The 24,350-nt window shown below is 47.9% G+C and overlaps 1 protein-coding gene across 2 annotated transcripts in view; it reads left to right on the plus strand.

The window, feature by feature from the left end:
• MYO1D (myosin ID) overlaps positions 1 to 24,350 on the plus strand; it is a 154,357-nt gene that overhangs the window by 44,247 nt on the left and 85,760 nt on the right. For both annotated transcript variants that reach the window (XM_053965192.1, XM_053965193.1), the window contains exons 9-16: positions 858 to 1,003; positions 1,085 to 1,199; positions 1,837 to 2,007; positions 6,615 to 6,685; positions 8,545 to 8,619; positions 10,048 to 10,180; positions 19,190 to 19,356; positions 22,956 to 23,163. In XM_053965192.1, coding sequence (XP_053821167.1) covers positions 858 to 1,003; positions 1,085 to 1,199; positions 1,837 to 2,007; positions 6,615 to 6,685; positions 8,545 to 8,619; positions 10,048 to 10,180; positions 19,190 to 19,356; positions 22,956 to 23,163 — 1,086 coding nt within the window. The remainder of the gene's footprint in view (positions 1 to 857; positions 1,004 to 1,084; positions 1,200 to 1,836; positions 2,008 to 6,614; positions 6,686 to 8,544; positions 8,620 to 10,047; positions 10,181 to 19,189; positions 19,357 to 22,955; positions 23,164 to 24,350) is intronic.

The following is a 24,350-nucleotide window of genomic DNA, read 5'->3' on the forward strand; positions in this document are numbered from 1 at the left end:
TCCCACAGCCAGCAGAGTCAGGCACACCGAGGAGGGGACGGGCTGCAGGCCTGGCTGGCATACAGGGAGGAATTTGCTGTGAAATGGGATCCTCAACTTCATTTTGCAGTTAAATTCAAAGAATAGAGAGTAGAATTGTATTGTCTAGAACTCATGTTGAAAATACAATGTGGTATTTTAAAAAATATTTTTAAAGAATTGTAGAATGGTTTGGTTTGAAGGGACCTTAAAGACCATCTTGTTTCAACCCCTTGCCATGGGCAGGGACACCTTCCACAGGCAAAGTGAGTACTAATGGCAGGAGTGACAATTGTTCCTCCTCCGCTAAGAAATCAAATTATAAGGGAGGAATGGATGAAGTTATGAAGGTCATTGATAATTAACTTGACTTCTTTTCCTGAGATAATGTATTTACCCAGCTTCACAGCACATTTTCAACATGAAGACTTTGAAGACACCTCTGCCTACAGAACATTATCTTTGTGAAAGGTGAACAGGATTATTTTCCTGTCATTGTGTTCAGTTGTTGGGTTTCTGTGACTGACCTCTCTCTTGGTCTTCACTATTGTTAAATAATTCTCAGGAATGGTACTTATTAGGCAGCTGAAAAGCTGACTGGAATCAAAATAGGGAACTGCTGCACCCAGTGACCTCACTGGGATTTCAACTTGGTATAAATGAGTTTTGGAAGAAAGAAAATAAATACTTCCATAGAATATTTTCCTCAGTCTGTAGCTGCTCACTTGCAGCAGAACATGACCTGCAGCTTTGATGGAGGCCTGGAATGAGCTGTGTTGAATTTCCTGGGAAGAGCTGAGGCAGGTGCAGGCAGGACCCTCAGTCTGTGTTTGCTGCAGGCCATTTACGAGCGTCTCTTCTGCTGGATTGTGACACACATCAACGATGTCATCGAGGTGAAGAACTACGACACCACAGTGCATGGCAAGAACACAGTCATTGGGGTCCTGGATATCTATGGCTTTGAGATATTTGACAATAACAGGTGAGCCACCTTCTAAAGCCCAATGTTGTGCCCTTGCCTTTCCCAAAACACTCATCACCTTTTCTTCTCATGTTTTTGCAGCTTTGAACAATTCTGCATTAATTACTGCAATGAAAAGCTGCAGCAGCTCTTCATTCAGCTGGTTCTAAAGCAGGAGCAGGAGGAGTACCAGCGAGAGGGAATTCCCTGGAAGCATGTGAGTGCTTTGGCAGGGGAGGGAGAGGTTGGTGTGAGGTCAGTGTACCAGCACAAGTGCCAGACCTGAAGTTACTCCACATGCAGGCTCCAGTTGATGGGACATCTGTGTCCCTGCCAGCTGTCCTGCCAGGGATCAGGCCGGGGCAGGAGCTCCCCAGTCACCTCACCACGTGTCTCCTTGGGAAAATATGGGACTCCAGGTTTGAGATGAAGCCCATTGTGGCACCTCTGTGATGCCACACATGTAACTGTGGGTTTCTGTGCTGAGTGCTTATAGATTTTTCTAGTTGTTGATGGTAATATGTAAAAATCTTGACTTTTCTTGTTCAAACTCGCTTCAGAATGCTAAGGACAGGATATGCAGTGTCACTGTGGTGACTGCACACAGCTGAATTGTAAAAGACATTTTAAAGAGCATTCTGCAGCAGAGGTCTTGAGATGGTATCAGCAAGGTTTGAAAAATCACTTTATGTGCTGTTCAATGTAAGAGAGCAGCCTACTTTATCTGGAATCAGAGATCTGCACATTCAGAGCTGATTGCTCCTTGCTGTCACACTGGCTGCTATGGCCAGCACTGGTACCCTCCCATTTCTGCAGCCAAGGTCACCAACACCCCTGTCCTTTGTTTCCTGCAGATTGATTATTTCAACAACCAGGTTATTGTGGACCTGGTGGAACAGCAGCACAAAGGGATCATTGCCATTCTGGACGATGCCTGCATGAACGTGGGGAAAGTCACAGATGAGATGTTCCTCGAGGCCCTCAACAGCAAACTGGGGAAGCATGCACACTTCTCCAGCAGGAAGGTAACCCACAGGCCTTTTGTCCTCTGCCGTCCCTTCCCCATGTTCTGTGGTGGAATGGAATGAGGAAAAGGGGTTTAGGGGTGCCTGGACTGGAATCACTGCAACTGAGTGTGAGATGAGGAACCCGGAGCGGCTCCAGCTGCAGAAGAACCCGGCAGAGGGAGCTCCAGCACATCCAGTGGCTCATCCCTTTTATTCCGGGATAAAAGGAGGCTGAGCTCGTGCCTTGACATATCATGATGTCATCTGGAACCAATCGATATGCCGGCTCGGCCCACGTGTTGTTCTTCCCAGGCTGCTCTAATACATAGTGACAGTGAAATTATTCACACTCCTGCATTATTACAGCACTGTGATGTGGGCTTTTTTCATCGTCATTGGCTGCAGAACGTGCTCGTCTCCCACTGCACCTCAGAGCACCCAGGCCCCTCGCCTGGCTTTGTCTGGGCTACAATGGGCGAATTAAAAGGCTTCATTTATTCCTCACTTGGCAGCAGATTGCAAAATGGTCACCAGGCTGATTAATTTGAGAATCTTTCACACAGACTAATCAAATAAGGGCCTTTAGTTTGATGTCTCTCTACTCAGAAACATTGTGTAAAATGTATGGCTCAGAGTGCTGGTCCCCCCTGCTCCCTCCCACCCCAGCACAATATTTTATGTAGGTCAGAAGTACCAAATTAGCCTGGTTGTGTAAGATATGTGCTAAAAGCTGCCTCCGGCAGGCCCGGGATAAACAATGGATCTGGCTGGTGCTGTCTGAGGAGAGGCCAGGATGAAAGTAAACCAAAACCACTTTTTCCTCCCAGATAATAATTTTCCTTAAATACCCTTTTGCTGCAGCACACCTGCTGCACACTTGCCAGGTGTACCTGAGCTCAGAGAGGGGGACAGGGAGCGTGATTCCAGTGTTGACCCAGACTTCACATGCCCGAGCAGTGACATGGAACATTCTGAGAAAACCCACCTGAAAACAAGTGTGGGGCCTGGCCTGGGTTCTCATTTGAATACAAACTGCTTCCTTCAGTGGTAGTACTGGTGGGATGAAGTCTGGGATCCTCTACAGTAGGGTGCTGGGGATTGGTCCAGTTTCTGGAGCTGTCAGTGGATGTAGAGAGAGGAGTTTGGTTTCTGTTCTGTCCTTGCTCCCACATCTGCCCAGGGGAAGGGGCTCTGCCACAGAGGGAGCAGGTGGTCCTTTAGTGCAGTGGCAGAAGGGGATGAAATTTCAGGAGGTGCTATGGGAGGCTATAAAACGAACATTTAAAAATAAAATCTGCTCAAGTCCTTGCCTTGGGGAGTCCCCTCCCAGCAAGGAGACATTAAAAGGCAGCATTGCCAGCTGCAGCGTTCCTCAGCAGGAGGTGGCGTTGTCAGAAACTGCCTGCACAGAATAAGAGGGAGACAAGGAATCTTTACTATAAATAATGTTTATGGAGGGGCTGATGGATCTGCCTGGCTTGCTAATTTCTAGTTAAATCAATAGAGCCTTGAAAACATTGACCCATAAACTTCTCAGCATAATTATTATTTTTTCTTCCCGTCGCATCTCTGCAGATGTCCCAGCACCTCAGAGCTCTTCTTCAGTCCCACCCAGAACTGCTGTGGAAAGCCTGAGCCTTCTGGGCCAGGCTCTTCTAACTTGGATTAAAACAAAGGGCTTGATTCCATCTCATGCCCTGCCTTTTCAGACTGCAGTGGTTCCATGCAGATCCTGTAAAGTTCCACACAGATGGGAGCTGTTCCCGAAGAGTTAAAGTGCATGTGTGGGAACAGCTCCCATCCCTCAGCCCAGTTCATGCTCCACTGCTTCCTGCAGAGCATGCTGCACACAGGCTCCATGTGGAGAAGCTCTAGGGGGCTGTGGTGCCCTAAATAGTCGTGTCCTACTTTGTGCACCCGGCTGCTCCGCGCTGCCGGCGCCCTTGTCCTGGGGAAGGCCAAACAAGCCAGGACAATGCTGGTTGACACTTCCACCAGCAGAATTTGTGGCAGAATTTTGTGTTCCTGGATCATGGGCTGTCCTCCTCGGGTTTGTCTAATGCTACTCTGGATGTGCAGATGTGCCAGCTGTTCTAGTGGCCCTTCCCAGTGTCACCATTTGTATCCTCAACCTCTCCAAGTTCCATTTATTTTCTGTTGATATTTTACTTTGGAAGGATCAAGTGCAGTGACAGTCCATGAATGCCTCAATCTTCAAATTGTGGAGAGCATCAATCTCAACAAACTGGTTGTGAAGGGAAGAGTGCCAGAAGGTCCATTCTAGTCCACATTCAACATTCTGATGTTGTGTCTCCCAAGACACTGGACAGTGGTGAATGCCCAAGTGAGAGGCCAGTATAGGATAAATGTGTACTGATAACTTGACATGCTCCCATTCTTCAGGGACCTGCAGGCCAGGAACCTCCTGGTCTTCTTAATAGGGTTTTTTGTGTGGTCTTCTTGGTTTTTAAATCAACAAAGAAGTCCACAGCTCAGATACTCAAGTGAAGAGCTCCTTCCTCCCTGTTTCCCTCCTTCATCCTTTTCCATTTTAGATTATACCTCTCACCTCCTAGTTTTAAAATGGCAAAACACAGTTCTCTTTGTCTTCCACTACATCATCTCCACTTTTTTGCCATCATCTCTGGTATTTCTTTCCTAACCTGGGAAAGCTGAATTTGTTGGCCCATCCTCCCAGGGCAGTCAGTCAGCAAGGGATGGGTTTTGCCCTTTAAGCCTCCCCCAGTTCTCTGTGTCCTTTTTGAGACCAATGAGGGCAGTTAAGATCCCTGTTGAGTCAGGAAGGGATGGTTTGGGGCCCATCAGTTCCTGTGAACTTTGCCCTTTCTCAGTGGGAATCCCTGCCCTGCTGGGGAGTTCCATTTGCTCTGCTTTGCCCTCATTTAGCTCCGGGTGTCTCCCGCAGCTCTTCCCAGCCAGCCCTCAGTGATTAAGTGCCCCCACCCAGCCCTACGACCTTCCCATTGCCCTCAGATTATGGCTCATTTCAGATGCTGTGAAAGCACAGACTCAGGGCAGGCTCCCACAGGATTCCCATCTTTCCAACACCTTTCTCCTGTCTTTACTCGCCTTTGAATGCTGTGAGCTGTCAGTGAGGAGCCACAATGGAAGGGCTCCCACGAACCCAGGCAGGTGATCCACTCTATCAATGGACTTGCTGGGTTTTTTTCACTAATTTCAACTTCTTTGTCCAGGAAACACAAAGTTTGGACAGAATCACTCCTTTGGAAAAAGCCAAACCAGCAAATGACAAAATCCCAGTTTGCTGTGTTATGGCTCCTTCCAGCCTCTCCAGAGCTGGATGAGCTTTCAGAGGAGCTTGTGCTGTCAGCTGTGCCCTGTCTGAGCACAGACACATTTCTGTTGCCATTTGTATTTACCCCTTTTATTGACCTGTTGGTTTGAGCTGTGTGTTTGGGTGGCTGAGAAAGGCACTTCCCAGCCCCCTGCTGGGAACAAAGCTGCAGCAAGAAAAATAGCTTTGTTTTCCTGGTGTTGCCTCCTTTCTTCCTTTTCCCTGTGTTCTGCTGCACCTTGGTCATCCATGCAGCTCCTGCTGCTCCCTGCTCCTGCCATGCTGGACTTCCCACACCTCTGGGACCTCCTGGGAACCTTGGTACTCACACTCTTTGGGCTCCTCCTTCTGATTAATTTTGTGTAAAATATATTCTGTTTTTTTCATCTTTTCTTACACTTTGAGCCAATCTATTTTGTGTTCTTGGACACAGGTAAATTTTTGGAGTGTATCTCCCTGCTCCTAATCATTCCTTCTGCCCTGCATTTCAACCATGCTAATTTCCTCTTTTATTTCTCCAAGACTTTTTGTGGGTAGCAGATATCTGCTTATAGCCCTTGGTGTTGTTAAATGCTGCCTGCAAAGACTTAATTCATCTCCTGCTCCTTTTGCCTATAACAAAATCCTCATTCTTATCTCATACTCCCTTTTTAATTAAGCCAATCCTGATGGATGTTTTGGCTCCTGCTATTCCTGAAGGGACGAGTGTGTTACAGCCACTGCTGCTGAACAGCTGCCACATGGGCACTGGACATCTTGTGTTGTACAGGAGGAATGGGATGGGATGGGAATTTGAGCCTGGAGCAGTGGATCTGCAGGGGGTTCCCTGTTTGAGGGGTGTCAGATGACTAGGAGGGATCTGGGACTGAGCAAGCCTTGCTGTTGCCACAGCAGTTGGCCCATTTCTCTGCAATTACAGAGGAGTTACACTGCAATTGCAAAAAAAAAAAAAAAAAACCATAAAGGAAGATTTAAAAAAAGTAATAAATTAACTCGTGGGCGCAATGTTTCTCTACAGGCATGAGTGTTCTTTTTGCATAATGGTGTTTCTGAAATAGTATCAATTTCTTTGTAAAATTATAGGCTCTTGCAGCTTCATTTGTACAAGCACATGTTCTTACAGTGCATCCATGAAACCATTTTCCAGCAGTGGCTTTCACATCTGCACATGCACATAGAAAGTGGAATTCCTGTGATTCCCAGTGCTATTTTGAAGGCAGGTTGCTCTTCCATGGAGCTTGTAAATCCAGGGCTGGTGTTTTAATATCAGTCCATAGGTGGTATTTTAATGTATATGAATTTGTTTCAGCTTTGTGCCACGGACAAAACGCTGGAGTTCGACAGAGACTTCCGGATCAAGCACTACGCTGGGGATGTGATGTGAGTTTCCTTCAGAAATAAAGTTGCACATTTTATTTTTGTCTTCCCAGCAGCTCTGAAGTGGTACAATATTCTGATTTACTGCTGCTTCTGGTGCAAGCCAGAATAGCTGTCACACACAATTACAGAGTACAGCGCTTGCTTATCAATTAAATCTTCTGCTGGTGCCTTGCTCTACAGAGTGGGAATTTGTACTTGGAGTGAAACAAAAGGAGAGTGAGGGGTGGGGGGTGAGGGGAGAGCACTGCTTCAGGGGAAGAAAAAGGGAAAAAAGGCAGCAGTATTTATGCAAGAAAGCTACACTGAGCTAATAAAGTCTGGTTTAGACATCTGTTTGGTATGATTATATAACTCTGGCTTTAAATTCTCCAATCAGTTGGAGCAAGCAGGAAGCCCAGGGGAGAGATAAGCTGCAGGAGGGATCAGGGCAGGAGGGTTGGGAAGTGCTTGCCTGGAGCCTGCAGGAACAAGTGCAGGACGTGACAGCGGTGGGAATGGAGAGTGAGTGGAAGTGAAGGATGCACATGATAGAAAGCATTTGCTGGGAAAGCTGTTGTGTGGAATATCACTGAAGTAATTTAATGGTTTAGGATTTGTGTAACTTCCCATGTCAGAAGAAAGGGAGTTACTGAAGGAAGAATTCGTGACTTCTTTTACCTTGCTATTAATTTTGCCTTTAATTTCCAAGGACAACCAGTGTGATCAGACTGGAGCCAATATAGCACAAGCAGGTTATCTTCTGGAGTCTTTGCTGAGCAATTCCTGACAGACATCCCTGATTTCAGGGGGTTTTGGAGGAGAAAATACAAGGTGCTGTCTTAGTGGTTGAACCTTCTGAACTGCTAGTTGCTGACAAATGGTGTAAAAGAAAACTGAAATGTGGAAGGAATCACAGGTAGTTCAGGCCCAGATCTTACATGAAGCCCTAAGACTTGAGGGTGGGCAGGCCCTGGCACAGGATGCCCAGAGCAGCTGTGGCTGCCACATCCTTGGAAGTGCCCAAGGCCAGGTTGGACAGGGCTTGGAGCAACCTGGGACAGTGGAAGGTGTCCCTGCCATGGCAGGGGGTGGCACGGGATGCCTGTTAAAAGGTCCTGTTCCGTGACTCTGTGATTTGAGGATTGCTCCATACAAGGACTTGCAGGTTGTGGGTTGATCCCAGAGTCTGTAGTTTGGGTGCAGCTGCCCAGGGTGGGATCTGGAGCTCAGGAAACATCTGCATGGGAGTCACTGAATGGGGAGACTTTGGACCTTTTCCATGAGGACAGAGCACTGCCTGCCTTGAGACTTGGAGAAGAGATGAAACCCTAGAACAGCGACCTCCTCAAGTGGTGTTCCTGTGGAAATAGAGGAAGGAAGGAATCTAAAGGGTGTGTGTTTCTGTGTGCTTTGATTTCCAGGGCAGCTCCCTGTCACTACTCAGAGGCTGTTCAGGAATTCACATTTTCTCTACCAAGAGAGGGACAGACTGCACAGATTGAAAAGCAAACTTGAATTTCTTTAGGATTTGACACAAACACACACACTCACTTTGGAGACAGAATCCTGAGTGTAACTCCTGAATTTGGGCCGTCTGCCCCCTGCCCAAGTGCTGTGAGGTGTCTCAGGCAGCACCTGCCCAGCTCCAGGAGCTCTCTGAAGCCAGGTGTGCTGTTCCTGTGCTGGAGGTGGGAGCTGGGCCCAAGGATCCAAGTCTCACACTCTGCTCCTGCAGCCATTAAGTGATAGGCTGGGAGCAGGGCTGGATTAGCCTCTGCTGTGTCTGTGGGAGTGCAGGGATGCTGATTCCACAGTTACCAGCAGCTCACAGAAGGACTTTGCTACTTTGCAATTAACTCTGCTTTTCCTTTATTTTTTAGTTACTCTGTCACTGGATTCATTGATAAAAACAAAGACACTTTATTTCAAGACTTCAAACGCCTCATGTACAACAGGTAAGAATATTAATGAGGTGAATTTTAATCTGTCAGAATCCTTTTTTGTGGAGTAATGCTATCAGAGACTCAGGTTTTCAGTGATTCTATCTTCAGTATGTGTGAATAAAGACATTGCTTTGGGATTTGATCTTTGTCATGTCCCGTGACCCAGAAGTTATTAGTTGGATTTTTCAGGTTAAAGTCCTTATTCTCTACATGTTTCTGTTCTGATGCAGCCTTTAATTGAACAGAATTTAAAGTGTTTTTTTGAAACCAACTGATTGTGCAATCAAGACAGTGCAGAGCTTGCTTGTGCTGCCTGATTTGTCATTAACCCATTGCAGATTTATCATCACTGCTCTGTCTGTAATCAGTGCTAAAGATGCTGGGGAGCTTTGGTCAACAACAGATATCCTTAGCCCCACCTAAAACACCCTGTTTTAAAAGAAATTTGGGATATAGGTTTGAATCCTTTCATGTCTGCAGTGATGAGAGAAGTGCAAACCATGAGGTCATGTGTTGGGCAGGCAAAAGTTGCCTTGAGAAGCAGATTTGAAATCCTATCAGAATGTGGGTGGAAGTCTCCATGGAGCTGCTTTTCTTCACCTGGCATTAAACATGTCCTTATTTTGTAATCTGCAGCTTTCAGGGGCTCTGCTCAGAGGACAGTAGGCACAAACACCCTGCAGTGGTAGGCTCTGTTTACCTGTTCAGATGTTAAATTGGTCTGCAGCCCTTTGGGTTGACTAGCTGTGCTCCCCTGAGCAGTCCCAGTGTTCCTGTTTTCAACACTTCCCATTGACCAGGAACCTTGCAAAATATTTGCTGTGTAATTTTATCAAATTTAGCCTGTTTTCTGTGAAGTCTCTGGAAAATCCCGTTCCCAAGCACCACTTCTAGCACATTAAAGCTTGCGACAGATTGGCCATTAGATTGCTGTAAATGTGCTCAGTTTTTGTCTGTTCCTGAACTCTTGCTATACATCAGGGCCAGTTTACCTCACGCTGAACTCTTCAAAAATGCAAGCTAAAAGTGTATAAATTACTTTATATATCAAGAGAGGTGCAGAAATGCAGCTTGAACACAGGTGACAGGTTCTAAGGGAGGGTAGTGTGAGTCTCGCTCTCCTTTGTGTTGATTAAATTCTTTCTATTGTGCCAGTGAGGCAGCCTCTGCCTTTGATGGATCACTCTGTGGGATTTTCTCTGTTCTATTCCTGCCCATCCTGATATGAAGGGAGAATGTGCTGTTTGTTTTTCCGGATTGTTCACTTGTAAGCTTGAACTTGCTCTTAAGAGCATGAAATGTTGTGCCCAGGAGTCTCACCCTGGCTTGGGTGATGCCCTGTGTGCTGGAAGCAGCAGTGGGTCTGGGTAGAAACGAACTGTTGGATTGTCAGTGGAGTGGAAGTGCTGGGAGACTGCAATTAAAGAGACTCTCTCGTAGCTCCAACCCTGTGTTGAAGATGATGTGGCCTGAAGGGAAACTGAGCATCACTGAGGTCACCAAGAGACCTCTGACAGCTGCTACTCTGTTCAAGAACTCCATGATTGCACTGGTGGACAACCTGACACTGAAGGTAAAGATTCCTGTTTCAAAATTGACTCTGACTTCTGATGAGAAGAGTGTGGCTTCTCCCTGGAGAGATTCCCACCTTCCCCTCACTGCCATCCCTCAGGAGCTAAGCTGATCAAAGGCAGAGTAGCCTTGTCTGTGCCAAACGAGCTTTTGGCTGGGCAGGTCTGGAGGGAGGGTCACCTCCATCCCCCATGAAGAAGGTGGATTTTTGGTTCCTCCATGACGAGTGCATCTTTCACTCGTAGGAAAGCCAGTCTGTCTTAGGGTGGTGGTGGTGGTTGTTATTGTTATTATTATTATTATTATTATTATTATTATTATTATTATTGTATCAAATCACATTTAGCAAAGCTCTTTGGGCAGAGGGCCCAGAGGATGCTGTTCATGGTGGAGAGATTCTCTCTGGCTTCCCATGCCAGTGGGAATACAATACAGACAGACCTGCGTGAGTTCCTTCTTTCCTCCTTTTTGAAGAGGGTGAGGAGGGCAAGCTTTTTTTTCAGCACATATTTCAGTTTTATGGTAGAAGGCATTGCTTGCGCAAGCACCACATGGTGTGATAGAAGGTGGGGAAGGGAATGCTCTGGGAAGGGGCTGTTGGAGCGACACAGTCGAGCAAGCACTGGGAGCTGAGCTGAGATCCCTGAGGAATACTGGGGTGTTACTGGAGCTGGGTGGCCTTGCTGGACTCCTGGCACTGGGGTACAGCCCACAAGAGATGAACAGAGAGCCCAGCATGCTGGGGTGTGTTCACATTCAGAATAATTAAGCAATAAGTGCTCTGAGTGTCTTCTCGGGAGTGTGGGAGCAAAGGAAATGAGTCAGAGCACGGCTACCCAGTGCTGGCTGTGCACAGGAAGAGAGAGCTGCCCTCACTTCTTGTATCCAGAGTTAGGACATGAAATCACACCTGATTTATAGGGTCTCCCCAGAGGGTGCTGGCACTGCCCAGGCTCTCCAGGGAATGGTCCCAGCCCCAAGGCTACCAGAGCTCCAGGAGCAGTTGGACAATGCTCCCAGAGATGCATAGGGTGGGATTGCTGGTGTGTCTGTGCAGAGCCAGGAGTTTGACTGGGTGATCTCTGGGGGTCCTCCCAACAAAGGATATTCTGTGATTCCATGATTCTGTACTTTTGTGTTCCTGTGCTGGAGTGGGTTAGATCTGAGCTCTGCAGGGGGGTCTGGGACCCACCAAAGCTGCCAGCTGGGCCCCAGTGGGGAGTGGAACCCTGTGGCTCCCCCCAGAATGTTTTGCTTCAGGGCTCCTGAGAAGATGCCCCTGTGAGCCCAGCCCAAGGCAGCCTTGCTAAAATAGGCACCACTAGTCAAAACTGAGAGAGTGCCTGTGTAGGCAGAGAGGAGCTTTCCTGGATGGCAAATCATGAGCTGCCAGAGCTGGGAAGGTGGCTGTGACCCCGGTGGGGATGGGGACAGATTTTAGTCTGTTTCCCAAGGAGTCAAGACTGATCTGATCTGTCCATCTTCCAAATAATCTGCTGTCTGGCCCTGACCTGAATCTGGTAGAGGTGTCAGGAGCTGCCAGGAACACAGGGAGCCGCTTTGTGTTGTGAGAGGAGCACTTGTGGAAGGAAAAGTTTCTCCTTGGTGCTGCTGGCTGTTATTGCAGGTCTGGTCCTACGGAGTGGCCATGGTCACTTGTGCCCAGCCCAGTGTGGGGAGCCTGAGGCCGCCCAGGAGGGGGTTCAAGACAGCAAAAATCACTGGGGGTATTGTGGGGAGGGCTGTGATCAGGACACAGCAGGGAGCTGGGAGCGGGCAAGTTCAGCAGGCATCCATGGAAAACTTCCTTTCCTTGTTCATTGGAAAAATTATTCCAGGGCACTGGTAAGTGTAAAAATAGAGTAGTCCAGAGAATGCTGTACCCTGTGCTGGTTTGAACAACCCCTGCAGCTCCCAGCAGAGCATGGAGAGTTTAAATCCCACCTTATCCATCTTGAATCAGTGGGTACCAGCATTTTGCACTGAAGGCTGCTTGGCTTGGTTGGAGTTAATTTGCTTCAGTCCATTTATCATCAGTATCTCCATCATAAATACCAGCCTTTCCAGGGGTAGGCACAAGCAGGAGCTGTTTCTAAGTAAAATTCAGTGGGAGGTTCCTGTGTGAGTCTCAGTGTAGTCCTTTCCCTTTCTTTACCTGTCCTAAACTTTCATTGAGAGACTTGTATTGAAGCTGTTGGTGGTTGTGATTTTATGTTGAATAGCAATGGAGAAAAGAACATTTCATTAGTATTGAGATACTAGTGCTGATAAGCATAATTTAAACTCATGGTGCTCCAAGACCAGATTTTGGAGTCACAGAATTGTTCAGGCTGGAGAAGCCCTCTGAGACTGAATCCAACTTATCCCCAGCATGGCCAAGGCCACCACTGACCCCTGTCCTCAAGAGCCACATTCACACCTTTTTTGAACACTTGCAGGGATGGGGACTCCACCATTGCTCTGGGCAGCCTGTTCCAGGCTTGACAAACCTTTTCATGAATAAATTTTCCCAATATCAACCCTGAGCCTCCCCTGGCCAGCCTGAGGCTGTTCCCTCTTATGCTGTCCCTGTTCCCTGAGAGCAGAGCTTGACCCCACCTGGCTGCCCCTCCTGTCAGGGATCTGTGTTGGTGAGACCCACCTGCAGCCAGGCTTGTGTCACTTCAAAGGGTCTAAATTTTGGGGAGGTTCCTTAGATAAGGCCCCTGAACACAACCTTTGTGTACTTCAAGCACTAGGTCAGAGTGCAGACAGCTTCTTTCTGGCTGCTCTGCCCTGAGCATCTCTGTGAGGTGGCTTTTGGGACAGTTAATGATATGTACATGTCATTAACAAGCCAATAATTGGGTATTCAGGCCATGCCAGCAAGATGCTGGTTATGCACAAAGAACTGGATGCTCTGCCTCAGGTCACTGCCAGTCTGGACACCTGGCTCTTCCTTCTGCTGGGCTGGAGCCACTGCTGGTGAAGGCACTCTCTGTTTTGGGTACACCATCCCTGCAGTTCCAGGTGCTCTCATCTTTCCCTGGGGCTGTTACTCATTTTTCCCATGCTGAATTTGGGAATGAAGTTGCACTAATGGGGAATTAACAGTGACACTCTCTGTGTGTCTTGACTGTGGCTTGGACCCTTCAGGACTGTTTTGGGAAGCCTGTGGTTACAGCTGATTGAAAGAGCTCTGAACACAGGGTTGCACAAACTGCTGAGGTCTAGGGATGTCAGAGGAATAAGGTTCCTTAGGGGAGGTAACACCAGTTCATGTTATTCTCAGCTGTTTCTCAAAAAACCAAGTTGCAGATAGGCTTGAGTTTTGTGCAGCTTGAGCTGATGGTTTATTGACATTTCCTGGAGTGCCCGGTGCATTCAGTGCTCCTTGTCTCACCTGGGCTGTTCTGCCTCAGTGCTTCTCTGCAAACTCCTTTAGACCACATTTATATGCTCGGTTTTTGTAGTCCTCAACAGGATGGCAGCCCAAGAGCTCCTCTTTATTGATATTCCTGTTTGGCCTCCCTGGAAAGCTGCAAGGTTTTTGGCTGTAGCAAGAGTATCTTTAAATCCTCCTTTGGGGGAATAATCTCCAAAAGTGCCAATTTGAATAACAATAATCTTGGAATTTTAGAATTGTTAAGGCCGGAAAAGACATTTAATGAAGATTACTGAGTTCAACCATCAGCCCAGCACCACCAGAATATCAAAGTCTGTGGCTGCAGTAGCTGCAGCATTAGTGGTTATTTAACTTTTCTGCTATTTAAAATAACAACCTTTAAAATTCTCTTTTGTTGCTATTCTGGTTTAAACATGAATTTTGGTGGTGAAGCAGAGCTCTGCAGTCTCTGAGAGGATGTGCAGATTACTGGGATGTGTCAGGAGCTTCTCTGGGATCAGAGCCATGGCACTGGTGTCCTTAACAGTGCAGGGGCTGTTCTCAAATCTGGTTTTAATTTCAGCTTCTGCAAACACAAGTCCATATGGAGACACTGGAAATGTGGCTGGAAATGCCACACCTCCAATCCTGGGGGCAGTTTTGGGGTTCCCATTACAAGAAAGACACTGAGGGGCTGGAGCGTGTCCAGGGCAGGAAACGGATCTGGGAAGGGGCTGGAGCCCCAGGAGTGGCTGAGGGAGCTGGGAAGGGGCTCAGCCTGGAGAAAAGGAGGCTCAGGGGGGCCCTTCTGGCTCTGCACAACTCCTGACAGGAGGGGACAGCCAGGGGGGTCGGGCTCTGCTGCCAGGGAACAGGGACAGGAGGAGAGGGAACGGCCTCAGGCTGGGCCAGGGGAGGCTCAGGGTGGATACTGGGAAAATTTATTCATGGAAAAGGTGGTCAGGCATTGGCACAGTTGCCCAGGGCAGTGATGGAGTCCCCATCCCTGAGGGATTTAAAAGCCATGTGGATGTGGCACTTGGGGTCAGGGGTCAGTGGTGGCCTCAGCAGTGCTGGGATCTGCTGGATTTGGTGATCTCAGAGGGCTTTTCCAGCCTGAACAATTCTGTGACTCCATGAAATGTGGTTTTGGAGCACCATGAGTTTACATTATGCTTATCAGCACTGGTATCTCAATGCTGCTGAAATCCTCCAGATTTCCAGAATCTTTTAGGCAAAAACTTCCCGTAGGTAGAAAAAAGTGCTGTGTTTTTTCCAAAACCAAACAACTCAAAACAAAAACTGGCTTTTCCAGTTGCTATGTGCCATTTCTCAAGAACATGTTTTACTGCCCAAGCCCTTTTCTCTGTGGTGGATTATTTTGGGTGACTGTTTTGTAAATCTTGACATCAGAAGCCTTGTGGCTGCCCCAGCTGTGACTGACGATCTTCTCTGGGGACTCTCTGGATGTGCATTTCCTCCTTGTTTCGTTTCTTTTCTTTTCTTTTCTTTTCTTTTCTTTTCTTTTCTTTTCTTTTTTTCTTTTCTTTTCTTTTCTTTTCTTTTCTTTTCTTTTCTTTCTTTTCTTTTCTTTTCTTTTCTTTTCTCTTCTCTTCTCTTCTCTTCTCTTCTCTTCTCTTCTCTTCTCTTTCTTTTCCTTTCTTTTCCTTTCTTTTTCCTTTCTTTTCTTTTTTTCCTCCTCCTCCTTTGTAACTCCTTTTGTCTGACTCTTCCTTCCATCTCTCCCCTCTCCTATCCAGGCTGACAGGCTTCACCTCTGCTAAGTTATAATGTCATCACTGTGACTGATTGGACACATCCAGCACAAATTTGTCTGTCCTGTCCCATCCCTCCTCTCACGTAAGGAGCTATAAAGTACAGAAAATAAACCCCTCAAGAAAGAGCTTGTTTAGGGTGCAATGGCTTAAAACTGGTTTGGTTTCTTTTTAACACTTAAAAAATCTAAAAGTCGCTCAGCTTGATTGAAAAAAATAAAATCAGCTGCAATTAGACATCTAAAGAGCTTTCAAAGCTGGGGCCTTTGTGTCTCTGCATTTCAGTTCTTCCCTTTACAAACTGCAGTTCTCTGACAGCAAGAATGGGAAATGCATAATTATCCCCCTGAAGAGCTGGGGCTTGGGGATTTGGAAGCATGGAATAATCTACTTTAGAATTTACTCCAGGAGCTGTCGTTTCTGAGAGGCTTTAATTACACTGTAATTGCACTGATAGATGATCTCCTGTCTGTGCAGGCACTTCCCATTCCTGCTTTCCAAAGGATTTCAGCCTTTTTATATCAAATGCAGGCACAGTCACTGCCCTTTGTGCTGGATCTGAAGTCACAGATTTGAGGGGTTTGAGGGGTTTTGCATTTGTGAGTGGCAGAAATGTGCCCCCAGCCTGTGCTGGGAGATGCTGTGGCAGCACTGAGGAACAGCTGAGAAGTGGCTGCTGCTGTGTCAGCAGTGAATGAGTGACACTTCTGGAATTCATGCTCCTAATGACATGTCCAGAGAAGCTGTGTCTGCCTCATCCCTGGAGGTGTCCAGGGCCAGGTTGGAGCCACCTGGGATTGTGGAAGGTGTTCCTGCCCATGGCAGGGGTGGCTCTGGGTGATCTTCACGGTCCCTTCCAACCCAGACCATTTCATGGTGCTTTAATTTGGATGCTCTGTTCCCAAGGCATTGCTGTTCTGTGGATTGAATGTGGAATATTTGTGGTATCAACCCCCTCAAGGGATTTAGATGATTTATATTCATCCTGTCACCAGATGCAGCACAGGGCAGGTCTGGCCTGGCCTGGCACCATCTAGTGTTTGTGACCCTGTTCCTGACACAGAGAGAGGTTTGTCCCTCGTGGTGTGGATGGGGAAGTGGCCCAGGGTGAAGATCAGCAGGAGGGGAAGGGGAAAAGTGCTGCCCATCCATCTTCACAGCTCTGGGCTCTTTCCCAGCATCCAAGTCCAGGTGTAATTCAGAGTTCTCTGTCTATCCCACATTTCCCTAACCAGCTCATTCCCAGTCAAATGGGAGTCAGGTTTTAGCAGATCAGGGCAGCCACACACACAGCAAGTTTTGAGAGCTGCCAGGAGACTTCTGAGTGAATGAAGAACCTTGGAAACCTTTTCACCTTCTGTGCAGAGAGGTGAAAAGAGAAAGCCAAAAAAGTGAATATGGAATTGTACCAACTTATTATGTGTCACCTCTGTTTCCTTTAGGAAAGGAGAGCAAGTGTCATTGGGATGGGCTGAGTTGATAAAAATTATGTCTATGACTCTCTGACAGGAGGGTGCAACCAGGTGGGGGCCAGGCTCTGCTCTCAGGGAACAAGTGACAAGAGGAAAGAGCCTCAAATTGTGCCAGGAGAGGTTTAGATTGGATATCAGGAAAACTTTTACTGAAAGGGTTGTCCAGCCCAGGCAGAGCTGCCCAGGGCAGTGGTGGAGTCCCTGGAAGTGTTCAAAACCATCCCTGGAAGTGTTCAAAACCATCCCTGGAAGTGTTCAAAACCATCCCTGGAATTGTTCAAAACCATCCCTGGAAGTGTTCAAAACCATCCCTGGAATTGTTCAAAACCATCCCTGGAAGTGTTCAAAACCATCCCTGGAATTGTTCAAAACCATCCCTGGAAGTGTTCAAAACCATCCCTGGAATTGTTCAAAACCATCCCTGGAAGTGTTCAAAAAAGGTGGGGATGTGAGACTTGAAGACATGGTTTTGTAGTGAACTGATGGTGGTGCTGGGTCAGCAGTTGAATTTTGTGGTCTTAAAGGTCTTTTCCAACCTTAATGATTCTGTGAATCTGTGGATTGCTGTGACAGAGGAAAGTGCTCAGTGGTGGTGACCTTGGAGACAACCTTGCACAGAATTGAGCTGTTGCTCATCTGCCTGGTGTCACATCATGGAATCATCATGAATGGTTTGGGTTGGAAGGGACCTCAAAGTTCATCTCAGAATCATGGAATATCCTGATTTGGAAGGGACTCCCAAGGATCATTGATCCAACTTCTGGCCCTGCACAGACACCCCAACAATCCCCTGCTGTGCATCCTTGAGAGCATTGTCCAAATGCTCCTGGAGCTCCTTTGGCCCTGACCATTCCCTGGGGAGGTGTTGCAGTGCTGATCATCTCATTGCACCCCCTGTCCTGGGCAGGGACACCTTCACTAGACCAGGCTGCTCCAAGCCTGTCCAGCATGGCCTCGGAGGAGCCGTGTCCATGGTGCTCCCTCCTCATGAGCCCCTGCTCTGGGAAGAGCTGGCTGAGGAGCGCTGCCCTCGGGCTCAGCTGGGAGCTGGGCTGTGCTCCCCTGTGTGCAGGGACAGGAGCCAGGCCAGGCTGGCCACAGGCAGGTCCTGACGCACTTGGGGAGCGCTGGAGTCGCTGGAGAAGGGCGATGGTGTGGGAACGGGTGCTGCCCACACATCCTCCTGTTTCTCCTGCACTCCCATCCCTGCTTGTGGGCAGTGCCAGGATACTGCCAGCTCCTTGTGGGTGCCAGAGATGCCCAGGGTGGGAGTGTTGGGGTGTCTGTGCAGGAGTTGGACTGGATGATCCTTGAGGTCTAACTCAGAATGTTTTGTGGTTCTCTGATTATTAATTGCTTTTCCACACACCAACAAAGTTAGCAGCAGGATAGCAAAGGCCAGCCATGAAGAGGAAGAAACTAATGAACTCCAAAAGCCAGTGGGATAAAAGTACATAAGTTTAAAGGCTTTGTGACCACCCCTCAAGGCTAGTGCTGGTTACAGATCACACTAGCCTAAACAAAAACTACCTTTAATCTCATAAAAATGAAAGCAAACATCAAAATGCTCCAACAGACCTGTGTGTGGTTTATCTCAGGGTGCAGGAGGGCTTGCAGGGAAAGGACTGTGACCCTGTGGGACTCACCTGGACATCCAGGGTCAGCCCCAGCAGCACAGGGCAGGACTTCTGCAGGATGGAGTAAAGCCACCCGTCCTCATTCCACCCTCCCTGCCCCCTGCAAGTCCCAGATGGTGCAGAAAGAAGAACTCACGTGCTGGTGGCCTGTGTTTGTTCTGAGGAAGGGGTGGGCTGGAGGCAGCTCGGTTTGGGGCTCCATCTTTTCCATCATTCAGCTGTGTTGGAGCTGGGGGTGTTTGACTTGGCTCAGCACAGATAAAAGTGATGGGGTGACCAGGCTGCTTTTGGAGGTGATACAGGCAAAGCCATATCCAACAGGGCAGTGAATTCCATGAATTCCATGGGTTTGATATCTTTTCTGAGGACTGATGTTGTTATCCTCATAGTGGGGGAGGAGGGGGATGTGGTGCTGGGCAGGTGCACAACAAAGGCCAGTGGAGCTCCAGTGGGGAACATGTGGCTCCTGTAAGGGGTCATGGCAAGGTGTGAAGGAGGGGAACATTGACTCACAGAATTACAGAATCAGCCAGGGTGGAAAAGACCTTTAAGATCATTGAGTCCTTCCCATGACCTAACACCACCTTGTCACTCAGACCACGGCACTGAGTGCCACATCCAGGCTTTCCTTAAACACCGGTATTGTCACTTCTGTTTTAACTTTCTGATTGCTGCTGAGCAGCCAGACCTCGTGGGCTAGGAAGGGTTGTGTCTGCACACAGGGTCCTCTGCCAGGGTGACACTGCTGTCCTCTGTCCCCAGGAGCCCTACTACGTGCGCTGCATCAAGCCCAACGACAAGAAGTCCCCACAGCTCTTCGACGAGGAGCGGTGCCGGCACCAGGTCGAGTACCTGGGGCTGCTGGAGAACGTGCGGGTGCGCCGGGCCGGCTTCGCCTACCGCCAGACCTACGAGAAGTTCCTGCACAGGTGAGAGGCTGCCCAGTTCCTGTGCTTGGTTTAAATCAGCTTCTGGACAGGCTGAAACAGATCCCACAGGAGCCTGGCTGCTCTGGTTCAGCTGTGACCAAGGTGCTTGTGCTGCTCAGGCTCAACTCCTTGTCTGCTGAAACTCACTGGTTGTGTTAGTCTGCAGTGGGAATGTGTAATGAGGAGCTTCCCCTGAGTACCACCCTAAAACCTGAGCTAATTAACTGGTGTTTTCTCTCTGAATTGTCTAATTGTTGCAGCGGGAGGTGGTGTGTCTGGGGGAGCACATGATGGTGCATGGTGACATTATGTGGGAAAAACCCCTGAACTTTAAAACTGAAAGTCTGAAAAGGGGGATGGTATCATGACCCCATTAAATATGGTTTTGATTCTTCTTGCCCTCTTAATTCCTACCAGATGTGTGACAAATGACATGTTTTAGATTGAAATTTGTCTTAAGGCTCCACTAAATTAATGTGGGCCCTGCAAGTTCAACCTGCTCTGATGGAACAGTGAATGGAGCTTTTGTTCTGTTATTGAATCAGGTGAGAAAAGGGCTGTGAGAATAGAAAAATATTAAACTATCCAAGCAGGTGGGATGTCATGAGTTAGAAATAAAGTGCTGGTGAAAGATCTTTTTCTGTTCACAGTGGAGATTTGCCTGGATATATCATAATACCCAAGGTGGAATGAAAGGCTCTGGCTTTCTAAATCCAGTCTGCAGCACTGGGGATCAGTTTGCTGAACCATTCTGCAGTGGATAGAGTGTACTTTCACCTCACATGTGGAATTCATTACAATTTACTCTTAAGATTTGTGTAATCACTATTACTATAAACAGCTGCTTTGTTTTTAATAAATGTTTGATGAGCTCCTGTGAGCTCCAGGCCCGCAGTGTTTGCAGCCAGGGAACCAAATCAGCACATGGCAACTGCTTCAGCTTTTGGGCTGCTGGAATAGAAGTTCTGCCCAGCCCTGGAGAGGGATTTGACATCCAGAGTGAGGGATCAGACACTGTGTGTGTGGTGCTGCTCCAAGCCTTGTCTGCAATGGCTTTTCTAATTAAAAAAGGAGAAACATAAAACCAGAAAAATAACTTCTCTTTCTATAGGAGAAGAGTTTGTTGATATTTAGCCCTAAATCCTGTAAGGTAGGTGATATCTCCTCTCTCTCAGTAGGGAATGAAGTGAAGCACAGTTAAGACCATTATAAATGTCCTTCTCAAGTTTTCCTTGGATAAAGAAAACCTTCCTTTGAGCTCTGTGCAAGCCAGGCTGCCCTTTCCAATTTGAAGTATTTTCTGTTGGACCAGGACAAGCTGTCCTTTGCTGTGATCATGGCATCATCCAGTTGGGTGACACACATGGCACTTACACAGATGGAGTGCGTTCTCTTGGTTTAATATATAAATTACCTTAAAAAAAAAAGCTGATTGTGTTTCAGGAAAGGGTTTGTGAATGTAATCCAAGCCTTTCCACACAGAGGCATCCATATGCCTACCCCAGGCCATGTCCAAACATAGCTTGGAATCAACACTGAGAGCTGTGAACAGCAGGCTGGTAAGGGCCAGTGAGGCCCAGCTGCAGCTACTCACCATGTAGTGGCTTCCAGAAATCTTGGTTCTTAGGAGAGCTGGACTGGGAAATGTTAACTCCAGGAGCAGCCTCATCCCTATGGGTGTTTCCATAGGGAGGTACAGAGGAGAAGGAGAAACAAAGGTGTTCGGAAGGGGGTGTTCCATGTCTGAGTGACCTTGGAAGCTGTGGGGATCCGCAGGCAGGAGAGGGGCAGGGCTGTGGTGTCAGGGAGCAGGTTTATTCCAGACTCTGTCTGGCTAGAATTAGCACCAGGCCAGGATTGTGAGTGGCTGTGGCACCCAGGGCGTGCCCCGTGCTGCAGGGAAGGAGTTGGTGGCGTTGTGTGGCACGCATTGGGGACAGCGGGAACAGAGGGACAGCTGGGATATTCCACCTACTGTGCCTGGGAGGGAGAGGGGACATTGGCACTGGGGTGTCTTTAATGCCTGGGGGAAGGAGCAGGAGGATTTAACATCTGGGGCACATTTTCAGTGCTGTGACATCCCTTCCCTCCTGAGCTCCTTGATGGGGTAGGCCTGGCTCACAGCCTGGGTCTGAACCTGATCCATAGCCTGAACCCCAGCCTGATCCATATCCTGGGTCCCAGCCTGATCCATATCCTGGGTCCCAGCCTGATCCATAGCCTGGGTCCCAGCCTGTTTCCCAACCTTGTTCCCAGCTCGGGGGGTTGCACTGCCAGTGCTTTGCTCTTTTATTTTTTCTTTTTCCTAACATAATTGTCTCGAGGTGAGAGATGTTTCCCAGTGAGTGAATTATTGCAGGAACATTTTCCTGATGAGAACAGGGTAGAGAATCCAGTGTGCAGCATTGATGTCTTGTGTGTGTGAGAGCAGGAATGCTTTTGCCAGCACGTGCTAAATCTTCTCCTGGGAGTCTGAAGGAAGGTTTTTAATCCTGTTTATTTATCAGTGAGATCCCTGTAACCCCCGGGGACGGTGTTCCCCGCTTAAGCAGGGTGCACCTCCATTTCCCCCCCTTCCAAAGGCTAATTTGATGAATGAATGGGCGCTGGGATGTGTTTCCATTCAGGCTCTTTGAGGCCGTTCCGAGCCTCCTGCCGTGCCGCTCCCAGGAAAAGAGTGATTGTGAGTGTAACTGAGAGCTGAGAGTGTCTGAAGCTTTGAGACTGATGCCTGCCTTGGCTGGGGGCTTTGAAGTGTGAAGTGGCTGAGCTCGCTTAGTGCTTGTTTTATTTAGAACACGGCTGCGAGTTCCATTCCAGGGAAAACGTCTATTACAGCTCTTATTATGTCCATAAATCTTATGCAGAAAATTCACTGTTGCTTTTTGCAAACGCCTGTTCCCCTAATCAGCATTTGCTGGGCTGGTAAATCTTACAGAGCTTGGGCTGATCCCAGTACTTCGGGTTTGATTTGTAGATGTCTTAGTTCCAGTCTGCATTTCTCTATACTGGAAAATGGAGTTTGGGGAGTGAGGATGGGAGGAATGGCTGACCCACCATTACAGGCAGTGTTTGCACAGACTGGGGCAGCCAGAGCTCTGCTGTGGGGGGAAGTGACACAGTTTGTTAGAAACTACTCCCAAAGTGATGCATGAGAAAAAATGATTTGCAGGTTTTCTGCCAAAGCAATTGGTTACAGGTGGCTTCTCATGCAGAATGTGAACAAAACAAAGCTTTCCTTCCTTACAAAAAAGCTCCAAACTAAAACAAACAAACAAAACCTAAGCAAACAAAAATTAAAATTGAATACTGAAGGTGTGAAAAATGGAGCTTGTTGCCTTGCATCAGTTCAGTGCTGATGAATTGAGCTCCTCCCAATATTATTTTGCAGCATCTCACAAAATCATTCCTCTTCTGTAGTAATTTTCCTTGTATTTTGAGGATCATGATTCCTACAGAGGATATCTTCAGACTCTTCCATCTATACTCAGTTTTATTACAATTTCATTGATAATTTTTTCTAAAACCAGTTGAAGCTTGGCCTTCTCTAGCACCTTGGTGGCAAGGTCACGTTTGTAAATTGTACCTTTTAATTCCAGGTACAAGATGATCTCTGAATTCACTTGGCCCAACCACGACCTCCCCTCAGACAAGGAGGCTGTGAGGAAGCTCATTGAGTGCCACGGCTTCCAGCACGACGTGGCCTACGGCAAGACCAAGCTCTTCATCCGCACGCCGCGGACTCTGTTCACCCTGGAGGAGCTGCACGCCAAGATGCTCGTCAGGATCGTCCTCTTCCTGCAGAAGGTAAAGCTTCCACTGCCTCAGAAACTCAGCTCAAGTTCCTTAAACCACCCTTGCTCTCCTTTCTGGCTCTGTTGCTGCACAGATTCCAGACTTCTGCACTTTGGTCACTGCTGGATATTTTTAGGGCTCTTTCCATGGTGGTCTCTGGGGCCTTGGTGTGGTGGGAGCTGTAGCACCTAAAAGTTGTTCATCACTGTTTAAAAACTTGCTCTTTTCTCAGTGGAAGGAGGATGCTTGGGAGCTTGAGGAACTTTTATGGCTGAAATGTGAAATCACAGAATTCCAGGCTGGTTTGGATCAGGAGGGACCTTAAAGCTCAATCCCACCACGCCCTGGCACAGGCTGTTCAGAGAAGCTGTGGCTGCCCTATCCCTGGAAGTGTCCAAGGCCAGGCTGGATGGGACCAAGTGGAGAGGTCAAGTGGAAGGTGTCCCTGCCCCTGGCAGGGGATGGGGCTGAGGGAGCTTTCAGGTTCCTTTTAACACAAACCATCTTGTGATTCTCTGGTATAAGAACTTGCTGAAAACTGTGTCTGTACAAGTGAGATCTGTCTGGCAAAGAGCAGAAATGGTGGGGCTGATTTTGCCCTGCCAGGCAAAGTGGATTAGTTCAAGACTTTTAGAAACTAATTTCTTAAAATGTGTATCTTCTGTGAAATTCTTGGAACCTGCAAAAGAACAGAACCTCTGAAGCCATTCCTGTCCCTCACAAATAGAAACTGCTGACAGATGGGTGTAAAAAATTGAAGAGCAAAAGCTCTGTAGGGAACACAGGTTTGCACAAACTCTCCAAACCTGGCAGACTGAATGGGGAAGAGCCTGAAGGAGAAGTTACCCCCTGGAGGCTCTGAGTTCTGTGGATCACTCACATTTGTGGTGTCTACAGTGCATTGGATGTGATTCTCTTCCTGGAAACCCAACCAGTTTGACCAGTATGGGAGCAGAAAGCATCAAGTCTAGGGTTAGTCTCTTGGTATTTGTTGTGCTGAATGGTTTATTTTGCACCTTTTGTGTGCAGTGAGTTTTTCTGGAAAGGCCAAGCTCAGACTGTGGGGGATGCAGGCCCTGCCTTCCTCTGGGCTTTGTGGTTCAGAGTTTTGTTCCCTGTTCTGAGCACATACTGCTGCTGAGCCTCCTTGGACTCTCAACATCTTCTCCTACCTTCCTTCCCTGGAAAGGGGAGCACTT

The sequence above is a fragment of the Vidua chalybeata genome, chromosome 26 (genome assembly GCF_026979565.1).
Source record: "Vidua chalybeata isolate OUT-0048 chromosome 26, bVidCha1 merged haplotype, whole genome shotgun sequence".
Lineage (NCBI taxonomy): Eukaryota > Metazoa > Chordata > Aves > Passeriformes > Viduidae > Vidua > Vidua chalybeata.